This window comes from Penicillium psychrofluorescens, assembly GCF_964197705.1.
Source record: "Penicillium psychrofluorescens genome assembly, chromosome: 4".
In the NCBI taxonomy this organism is placed as follows: Eukaryota; Fungi; Ascomycota; class Eurotiomycetes; order Eurotiales; family Aspergillaceae; genus Penicillium; species Penicillium psychrofluorescens.
Window position 1 is genome coordinate 2,131,434 of NC_133442.1, and position 11,545 is coordinate 2,142,978.

The following is an 11,545-nucleotide window of genomic DNA, read 5'->3' on the forward strand; positions in this document are numbered from 1 at the left end:
TATATATGAATATAAAATTAAAAACATGGTTCAATACCTTTCTGACCTTAACCACTGTCATAGATGACAGTTGGAAAGAAACCACCAGAAAATATTGGGACGTTACCAGTAGGAAAAGCACAAGGGCGTTGCCGCAGCCAAGCCAACGCCCGGATACTGCGGTATATAATATCTGGCAGTGGGTCCTACTTCTCCAGGCTATATTTCCGCAGGATGTGAGTCAGTGGCTAAAGCTACAAAATGTCTGTGATAATGTCCCTCGGCCAGTTGCCGAAGAGCCTCTTCCGTCGGTGAGCCACTGCGCCAAATTTCTTATCGACAGCTGTCACTTGAAATCGAAGAGATCGGCTGTAATTCGTACAATACTCCCGTTTTCAGGTCGCTTTTGCCGTCACCGTCATGTGATAAGGCCGAAAGCGGATGATGTTGCCATCGCAGACAGATTAGGGGACATGTCTACATCACTAACCTACACACCCGACCTCAAAAGATTCTGATTCCTATCCAGGAACGGTTCTATTTATGGGTACTGTACTGCATTCCAGATTGTCCTCGAAGTTCTGTTCCAAAAGCGGATTTTTAATTGTCTGTTGATTGTTTGCGTAAATACGACAGGAATCCAAAGCCCACTGACCTTTTAAATGGGGCCTGAATTCCCGCTAATTCAAGGTCATCATCAAACTGAGAGATGGCGCAAAATGATCCCGACGAGAGGCTAGTTTTTTTGGCCTGCCAGCATATATTTCGTGGCTCTAACTCTCAGGTGAGAAAGTTGAAGACAGTTAAAAGCTTGATTGAACAAAATAAACTCGCCCTCGCTGATATTCTACGGGAATATAATGTCGATCGCACCAGCAACGTCGCCAAGAAGTTGCTTGAGAACCAGGTTTTCGACTCCACGTTGAAGGCTAAAATTCGCTTTCCTGAGTTATTTGATGTATCGCCTACTCAGAGTGCCGAGAGAGAAGCTTCAGAAGCGGAGGCAGCGAGAGATGAGGCAAATGCAGTGAAGGAGATATCGGAAAGGGAGGCCTCCAAAGATATCGCAGTCATCTCTCACGCTGCATTTAATGATGAACAGGTATCTGGTGAAAGTAGATTCACTTCCACGGGATTCCTAGAGAAAAATGTTGGTACAACTATGGCTGTTCCGTCGCTCTACCCGGTTTACATTCACTACCGAGGTCAGCATCTTGTTTTGACGACTATACAAGGATTGCTTGAACAAGGTTGCTTTGACTTTGCTCAGCGGCATTTTCCTCAACTTCTGGCAAAACACGGATGGGATTGCCCGGAAGCCGTGGAACTTACTGAATGGACAAAAATTCTATCTCGAAACTCAACCCCGCTGATAAAACCTCTCAAGAAACCACTTAATGAGTTGCTTGCCCTGCTCCGTGAACTCCGTCATTCTGCTGTACACCGGCTTCGGAAAACTGCGGCTGGTGTCGAGCTACTTGCTGAAAATGCACAGCTCTTTCTGGAAGCTCTGGAAGATTCGTTCCGTTCGGAAAAAGTCTTATGCCTTCGAAGAGAGTTGAGATCTACAATCGAAGAGCTGAAGCGCAGCAAAGACTTCCTTGAAGGACGGTTGCTTGCGCAACTAAAAGAGATACAAAATAAGCGATCTAAATTGGACGAATGGGAAAAAAATGCAAAAGAAACAATGATATGTGAGGACTTGCAATGTTCGAATGATATTGGTGAAGGCCTGGAAAGATTTGTCCAGGAAGTCAAAGCAAAGGACCCAAAGGAAGCCAATGGAGAGAAAAAGCTGGCAGTTGCGTCCTCAGATTCGTTTGATTCTGAGGAGGAGTTCGTCGAGGCGGTAATAGGGGTCCCAGGATTCTAAGGCTGATTCATAGAATTGCGGAGGTAATTTCCGTTCAATTGGCATTACTTTCGATTTTGGCTTTGAGTTCACATGCAGTTTGATAAGCTAAAACTTTCAATACGTGCTAAGTCTTCCACTTCGGACCTTTCTCCTGGCGGCACAGTAGATGCTATCAATACCGGGAGCAAGGTCAATATTATCCATTGCCCGATTAGTACTATAGCCTCTTGCGTACATGCAATATTTAGAAAAAACTTGCTAGAAGTGATAGAATAATTTTAGTATACTGTTGTTGGATCTCTCGGGTTACTAGAAATATCATAAAAGCGCACTCCTTATGTGGCAAGCGTTACTACGAGGTGGATTATGTCCATCTCTTACTAATCGCAAAATTGCCCGTGGACAAAGGCTGCTCCTACTTATAGGACGCTCTATCGATCTCTTAGCGTGGCTAGACCGCCTGGTTTCGCCCTGAATCTCACTAAAACAATATTTGGCACTTCTTGTACTAATAAGGCTAGTGCTAGACACGTTCCATATGGTAAATATCGATTAATTGAAATTAAGAAAACGGCCTACGAATCTGATATTTGAGTAACAACTTCGGTACAAAATCATTGCCATATCATAGACTCGTATTTTGAACTAGTATCTATGTATTCAAACTTCCTTTTCTTTGGATATCCACGTAGAGGCCGCTAGTAGTGTGTATCCTTAAGATGATATATTAACTCCTCTCGGTTTTCAAACTTGACAAAGCATGTAGGATGCTCACAATTGAAGTTGCCATCTAGTTGGTTCAAATAGGCTTCAATATGAGAATACCATTCTAGTCGTCTTATGAAAAACTGATCTATTCGCTTTAACGGACTTAGTTTCTTGTTTCCTATGCAGAACGGACAGAATCCCGCCTTGATAGGTGCATTATGAAAGACTAATGGGTCGCATCGAATAAGAGTTTCCGGATTATCGAGATGCTCTAGGCAATGATCCTCCTACTCCTAAAACTTTGTAAACCAACGGTCACATTCAAAGCACATTTCTATAAATCCGATCTCATCAATATAACGTTTCTAAGCTTTATAGCAACGGTAGAGGTGTAGCCACCTTCTATGAGCCATAAACCTAAACAGGAAAGAACATTAGCTTCGAAGATACTTCATTTTAATCGTATATGACGGACTCAGTCATTGCTTTTCCACATAGACATCTTCCATTCTAAGGTCGCAGAGAAATACGATAAGCCGTAGAGTCATTATCTTTATAGAGAGACTCTAATGCTGCTAGAGCTCTCCGGCCGTTAGGGTGCCGTAGGCCAACTTTCTTTAGAAGCAATTCGGCTAGGATATCTCTCTATGGCATAACCCTTCGTCGATAGTAGAAGAGAGTTTATTCGTATACGCCCCCTTAGTTCTCGTCAGGATCCATCGGTCTATTAGGTTGCGACATCTATACTTTCTTTAGCTCTTTTCTATAAAGCTAGTGCCTCTTAGCATAGATTTGTCGCTATTAATGTTGTAGTTCACGCTTTATACCACTATCTTCTATGGAAAGTAGCTACGAGCTAAGCGACCCTATAGCCTAGTCGAGGTCTTGAATATCTATTCTATCTTAGAATTCGAATTCGGCCTTCGTAGGAAGAGACTACTAGAGCTATGGATTATGATGCATTCCTATACCGCGACGGTTTTAGATATGGTCGTTGCGACTTGCAATTCTGAGGTAATTAGCTAGCCCGTCTACCTCACTAAGAGGGTGCACGTAATATTTGCCGTATGTATCACGACTCACATGACCCGCGAATTTCATCCGAGTAGTCTTAGAGTAGTTTTTGTCTACTTGTCGTTACTTTAAGGTACCTAGGTCTTTATGAAAATATCTTACCTACTTGCATTAGTGCCTATCGCCGGCAGCTACGGATAGTCACATTGCGAGTGTATCTACTACGGTAGCCAAGGCTAGCGAACTCTTTCCTAAATATATCTACTCTACGAGATCTTCTAGTGCTCTTAGTGACCTAAAGCTCACTATATGGACGGAATAAAGGAACGTCTCGGACAGAATCCGCAAAGTGAATTACCTCTAGGATTTTATTTTCTATAGGATTAATTTCATAGGCTTCCGCTACGTTAAGGATCTTAAGTGTAGAGGAGTAATCCCGGAAGGCACAATCGGCCGATGCTAGTAGTAGAAAGAACATAAGAAGATTAAAAAAAAATGACATATCTTCTTTATAGACCTCGTAAAATGCATAGATCGGAAGTTGACATTGTTTTTTTCTCTAGTATCCTTTGACAAACTCACGCTAGTAGGCGAGTACGAGCATAGGTAATCCTTCTACGCTTTCGATAGTAAGGCTAAAATGCTAGAGAAAATTTAGTATGTTAATTGTTCTGCGTAATAAAAGCTTTCATACTAACCTTATAATAGGCTACCATCACACGGGCTTCTAGGTCCTCGTTAGACTCCTTAGCCGTTTTCTCTCTAGCACTAGCTCGTCGTATAGTTGATTCATAGACCTCTCCTATCCTAGTAGACGTGAAATAGTATAGTAGCATTGCTACGCTAAACTATACTCGCTATCGATCTATAGGCTACCCCCTATATTCGTGAAAGTCTCTACACCATAACTAGGTCATAAGTACTAGAAGGTCATTTAGCGACAATCCGTCCTTATCCATCTCAATAATAGGCAGATTGAGCTTTTCCTTTAGGTCTTGTCTAAGCCACTAGATATTGTAGTTAGGACCATTCTCAAAAAAGCTTACTATTAACATATTGTTACCACACCTCTCTTATCGTTGTAGACACCTCCTCTAGGAATCTGTGCTATCGATAGAATGCCATACCCGCTTCAAAATCCCCTTAGAAACCGTTAATAGTTGCAAGGGTTGGCTTGCTCTCGATGCGGCCTTTCATTCCGCGTGTAGCAAACTCCATAAAGGCTTTATAGGTTTGAATGTCTAGAGGGTTCAATGCTTTTGGGTATAATGAAACAAATCTAAATGGAGAGATAATGAAATAGTTTAGCTAGATTTCATAAGATAAAAAACAAGAGTAGAGGCGTTCGCTCACTTATCAAAGATACAGAGTGCACGTTTGTAAACGTCCTTAGTCCTCGGGAGGACGGCACGGAGGATTTCCGAGTTGTCATGTTCACTAAAATCCACGACGAATGAAAAATTCGCCGTTTAGTCTTTTACTTTCCCCATTTGAGGCGTGAAGAGTGATTATGTTCTAGGTATGAGAGGGGGCGAAGACAGGAAGATGAACGGCTAAGAACCTTTATTATTCCCACCCGACGGCTCCTTTTAACCCATCCGCCGTCGGTCTAAATTTAGGGGTCGCGAAATCTTTCCCTATGCCGGAATGCGCAAATGCGCTTTTTGTCTGCGCGCCCTGCATCTTCAGGGAGGCTTCAGGTGAAGAATATTCAGGTGGGGGAACTGCCGCCTGAAGCCCACTGAAGGGGGCGGCGGGTCGCCCACGACCAATCCGTGGGCGCTAGGTGAGCTCGGCCATACTTTTGACTGTTGTATGTTTTTGGTTTTTTTTTTTTGGCTTATTTTCTTCATTCCATTACTACTTCACCTGAATGGTCTGAAACCCTCTAAACCACACACCTGACTAAGCCCCCCTACACAACCCCTGCACGGCTCATATGGCCACTTGGTTAAACCTGCCGTGTTTCTTGTTCGCTGTCCTTCCTTTTTTCGCTATCTTTTTTTCCATTACCTCTGTCTCGCGATCACCTATTCAAACATCGTCGCCTCACTACCCTCCTATCGTCAAGTCAAGTGAACGCTTTGATAGCGGCTCTGCGAAATCACAGACGTCACGTCCTCCCTCTCCGCGCCAAGGGCATAAAACCCCCACCACCATCACGTTCACCAGCGGTGGCTGCCATGGCTTCCAGTACCTGACGTCTCTGGAGCCCGAATCCAAGATTGACGTTGAAGAAGACACCGTCTTTGAGGGCGAGGAAGACGTGGCGGTAACTAGAGAGGCTAAGGTCGTTGTAGACGCGCCCTCGCTAGAGCTTTTGTTAGGCAGTTCCGTAGACTATACGACTGAGTTGATCGGGAGCCAGTTTGAGATTGTCAATAACCCAAGGGCTGCGAGCAACTATGGCTGTAGAACTAGCTTTGATATTATTGATTGAAGCGTGTTCAACAAATACATAGTGTGTACCTAGATGGCGATGTGGATGATGGGCATAGTATGTTTTAAGTATCTAAATTTCACTGTAATCGACGATATTAGATACTATCTATATATACTCAAGATAGTATTGTCCTTTCTTAAGTAGTCCGTAGCTCAAATAATACCTCCACTTCCGCCGCTGGTGACCGTGATGCGGAGGTGGTGCTACGGGTTTCTGCCCTTATTGCAGAGAGGAAGGACGATCATGTTTTTCTACCGCACTGAGCATTCGATAACAGATCTAAGATCTTATACAGCGACTCAACAATCTTTCGTCCGCTGTGAGGGTCCAGTTTGATGGAAAGATCAAGTAAAATTCAATTAAAATCTTCAGCCTGGAGAGAAAAGGAAGAAAAGGAAGAAAGAAGAAGAAAGAAGAATGGAAACCAGACAGACTGAATACAGGAAAGAGGCAAACAGTGCAGACGTGATCATTTGGTCCCAGACTGTGCCTTCAGGTCCTCACATCCGCTTGCACTCCAGCCCGGTCAAACCAGCGCCCATATCACCCTTAAGCAAGTATTTGGTCAATAGTATCTAGGGTATGCTTCCAGACTGTAAGCGGAAAGCCGTTTTCTTGGAGCTGAGCCATCAATGCCTTGTTGGTTACGTCCTTCCCATCATAATTGACAATATATGAGCCTCCTGACGACTGATCTGAAGAATCATTCCTGGAAGGAAACTCAGACGAAGTAGAAAGAAAAGTGTGCCATTCTCCACTTTCCGAAGCCGATATAGACATGGGTCTAGTCAAGAACAAGAGGATAGAGCCAACAATGGGTCCCACGGTCTTCTTCAGTAGTGACGTCGCCACTAGACCTGGAAAGACGTGAATGAAGCTGATCGAAGGATGTCGTGTTGCAAGAATTTCGAATGCTAGAGAAGTCATAGTCGCTGGGTAGCCACTGCTTGCAGCAAAACTAAAACTCTTCTGAAGGTCGAGATTATCTTCCTCAATCTTGATCTCCTTGCCAGCTCCGAGGACGCTGACCACGCGCGGGGTATTCGCAAGTTCGAGCGAGGGAAGAAGCTTGTAAATAAACTGCATGCGACTGTAGTAACGAAGAATATGATTGGTATCAATCTTCCCATCTCCTTCTATTTGAGAGTTAGTGCCTTTAATCTCCTAGCAAGGTTTTCTTCCCCATTGGAAGAAGTGGTTTTGTCTTACCTTGCTTACTAAATGCTATAGCTCCAGAAGAGAGAAACAAAAGGTCCAAAGCTCGGACTTTGGATTTTAGCGCCTGACAAACTTCATCCACATTGCGAAGGTGGGATACATCGGCAGGTATGAAGGTATATAAACCATTCTCATTGGCTTCTTTCAACTCCTTCACAACCTCAGCGCCGGCCACTTCGTTACGGCCAATGATATAGATAGTTGGTAGATCAATGGTGCTCGCTAATTTTAGGGCAGTGCTTCTTCCGATGCCGCCAGTACCCCCTACAAAGAGAGCCACTAATTCCGAACGTGCGGTTTTCAACGTAGCATTCCAGCCACGGATCTGAGCAAGCGTGCGAGCCATAGCGACCGGGTAGATGAGTTGCTTTCCGAAGTTGAGATTGAACGTCACGAGCACAGATTTCGAGAAACTCTTAATCAAAGAGTTAGAGAGTTGGGAAACTTTTATATGAAGGTGGGAGAGCGGTCAGATTTGAGCTTAACTCCAGAGCCCTTTGATTGGCGTATTAGATCCACTACCAATTTTTAGCGTGCGGAATTCCGCATCAAGCAACCAAACGTACTTTTGGACTGAGGAACAGCCCGGCATTTTTCCTTGATGAAAGCCATGGGCCCAGAATTCAGTAAATCGCGATTGTTGGCCTGTTGTGCCCGGCCTGTCCTCCTGCCCCGCATCTTGTTAATTGGCCATTTCTGTTGGAGCATTACCATCACGTGATCACGTGATCATATCAGATCCAACTTCAACTATACACATTACCGAGCCTAGTACTCTACGGTGTCTCGTCTGCCTCATTCGGCTCGACTTTATGACATTGTCTTCCTGGAAACATAGCCGATCGAAGATACATGTAACCGGACCACGGTAAAATGGGACCTGAAGATACTTTTTCGAAATAGTCGATCTTCCATAAAGGGCAATTCACAAGTCTCGCGTGGAGTCTGTAGTTTGAATTTAATATTGTTTGGGCAGTCTGGAAATATTTTGGTTATTTTACTAGATCGCATGCTATTATGTAATTTCCGCCAATTGCGCCATCTAGCCTCCTAGAGCTTTGCAGACAGTAAATGCATTGCGCTGCTGTCATTTCATCAATGTGGAGATTCGAGGTCTGCACCGATGTCATCTAGGTGAGCATTTTGGTGTCCCCCCTTCTCTCCAGAAAGTTTTTGAGATAGCCGACGCTGTTTTATGCGTTCCATCATTTTTTTTGCAAATGGCGACCGTTCACGAATTGCAGGACCGTTGCGGTAGAACAAGTAGATCGGCGCCGTGACTAGTACGGAGATGCAAGCTAGGATTGTTGACGCATATTCATATGGAAACTTATGGCCAATGTTCTCGAACATCGGAGTGGAATACATGGCCGCAATTCCAGCAAGAAAGTCGCGTGTAAAGTCGTTACCTGCTGTAGCGGATGCCGCATACTCTCCATAAGCAGCGATAGTATAGTCAATTGAAGATTGGTAGATCGAATACTGTAAAATATCAGAAGACTCTTCAGATCCTTAAAGAGAAAGCTCACGTTTGCAATGCCAATCACTGCTGTAAAAATCATGGGAGCAATCCAAGGAACGTGTGGTGGACCGAGACTTGTCCAAGCGAAGCCAAAGAGACCGATGGGTAGTAATGGGATTACTGTTGCCTTGATCAGCAACTCTGGCCTAACAAAATCACATGTGGACAAAGGCTAGAGAAAATAGCTTACCATAAAGCAACCACCACAACCGTGATTCTGGAGGGACAGATTCAGAACCATGTTTTCGGCGTCTCTGTCTGAACATATGGATAGAGGGTAGAAAAGAAAGGTACGCGAGAAAATACCCAACGAGCAGCCTATAGAAGAAAAATCAGCCTTCAGACTAGTAAGAAAAAAATAGAGTGTCGCTGTTACAAGAGAGATGGAAGTAGAACTCACGGTATAAAGGCGAGGCTGATCTGAATTGTCCCAAACCCCCACTGCTTATAAATTGGTTGAAACCCTTGAAGAAAGGTAAAGATCAAGGAATCACTGAAACCGCTCAATAGCGAAAGCCACATCACGATAGGCTCAGTGAGCAGCATCACGAATGGTCGCTTCCATACAGCCAAGATGTCTCTCATAGACAGCTTGAAACCGTGAAGCTCATGAGGTCCCCAAATGTTGACTTTCCCTGGTCCAGCTTTTCGTCTCCTCTTTGCCTCTCTGTCAAGTAAGATGGTCGCTCGCGTTTCCGGTACCAAAATAAAGTGTATGATCTGAACAGCGCCGCCAGCGATGAGCTGAACCCAAAATATCCAGATCAATGGCTGACGCTGTTCCACGAAGCCTCCAACGACTGCACCGACGACTGATCCCCCCACAGATGACAGCACAAGGAAAGCAACGGCATATTCCTGGTCATCAGGCTCCCACATATCAGCGATAACACCTAGTGTTACCGAGCCACCGGCTGTACTTAATCCGCCAAGCAAGCGGACCACGATGTAGGTTGCAAAGTTGGGAGCAAATGCGCAAGGAAATTGCCATATGTTGACCAAGAGGAGACTGAGTTGCTGCGTCGGCCATCGTCCGAGCTCCTCACTCCATGGCGCCCAAAGCTGGCATCCGAAGGCATATGCGCAAAGAAAAGTCAGCTGTGGGATTCTTGCGACTTGTTCACTGACGTTGTGATTTTTGGATATTGCCGAAACCCCGTTAGCGTAGAGACTTGCATTCAAGTTCATCGATATCTGGATACAGAACATCACGGAGAGAATCATCCATTTGTACCAGACGGGAAAGCTGTAGCCCAATTTATCGTATGCGGCACCTTCCGTTAGCTCTATCTTGTCATTCAACCTTGAAGTCTCCTCTTTATGGTTGTGGTTCGGATCTTGACCCCCCTCAGGTAGAGACGTAGTTTCCACTGCTGGGCCATCGTTTGAGTCATTGAAAGATTGATTAGTGGATGCCATCATAAAATTAGCATTTGTATGATTTGCGCTTTCATGGGTTGCCGATCGGGGCGTGAAGGAGGCTAAATATTTGTGGGGATTAAGAGCTTGTCATCGGTCTAGAAATCTAGCATGACGTCTGGGGAGAGTTCCAACCGTGGATGTCACGGGCGATTCTTCCCTAGACCCTTTGTTACTTAAGGTTGTGGACCCGCACGTACGTCTTCCACCTACTGCCGATGTCTGGGACAGTGCGGGGCTCTGGCTCGGACAATCCGGTTTGTGTGCTGGCATGATACATTGTTGAACATTGCCATCCTCAATAAAAATGAAGAGTCGGTAATTGTTTTATCCGACTATAAGAGGAGCTGCAAAGAACGGTCTTAATCTTGCCCTGGGCTGCCGCCTTCTTCCAGAAACTTGAAAAATGTCAACAGATTCCCGTCATTATCCTTGATTGTAAACTGCCTAATCCGCATGGCATACTTTCAATGTCCTCTACGATCTCGACCTCAGGGAATTCTTTCACGTGTTCATAGTAATCGGAAGTACTAAGAGCGATCATGGCTTGAGATGGCTTAAAAGCTTCCGCGGTTGCTCTGGAAGTAAACATTCGCGTCCGCTTTTCTGCCCATAAAAATGGAGCAAAAAAAAGCTCGGTTTCATTACCCTCAGGCTTAACGCTGGCGAGTTTGAAACAGAGCTTTCGGATGTAGAAGTGAATTGTGCTGGAAATCGAGCGGGAGTGAAACATGGGAATGACCATCCACGCGGAATCAGTGATGTAAAAATCCATCTTGAGAGAAGATATGGCTGTAATCCCACTGATAAAAAAAAGAGATCATACAATCGGAATTGAAATTAAATTCCTGTGCTGACGAATTATTTTCAAACCCCCAAGCTCAAACGCCCTAATCTCTGTTCGGCTTAGTTGTCGATCACCCTTTTCCGAAAATATAGTCAGATGCGACGTTGCATTTCTAAAACGCGCAGCATAATTCTCATGACTGTAGATAAGTCATCTATAGAAGAATCAAATTGACTCACTGATCTTTCGGTACGATAGTTTTCCCAGGTTAGCTACTCCGCAGACGACTCCGAATACGAGCCTTGCATCCTGGCCCGTGCACCCATATTCACTACGAAGAGTCACTCACTTCCCCGCTTCCCGCAGCATTATGAACTTGATCGTGTGAAGCAAAAATGACTACGAACAAAACTTTGACGGCTTCGTGCCACTGCAATAGTGTCCAATTTACTGTCGCCATTCCCACCGAATGTCTTCCCTTGAAAGTACACTTGTGCCACTGTAGCGTCTGTCGCTACACCCACGGCACACCATGTAGCTTTCACGCACCACTACCATCTGGCGTGGAGCCTGAATTTATTGCGCCATCGGGCTTTGACA

General features: G+C 44.8%; 1 protein-coding gene across 1 annotated transcript; it reads left to right on the forward strand.

Annotated features, from left to right (window-relative positions):
* Nucleotides 1-688: 688 nt before the first annotated feature.
* PFLUO_LOCUS6451 (uncharacterized protein) lies at nucleotides 689-1,852 on the forward strand (the record flags this gene model as incomplete). The annotated part of the gene is made up of 1 exon (XM_073783997.1): nucleotides 689-1,852. The coding sequence occupies one exon, from the start codon at nucleotides 689-691 to the stop codon at nucleotides 1,850-1,852; it is 1,164 nt and encodes a 387-aa protein (XP_073640497.1).
* Between the last annotated feature and the right edge of the window lie 9,693 nt (nucleotides 1,853-11,545).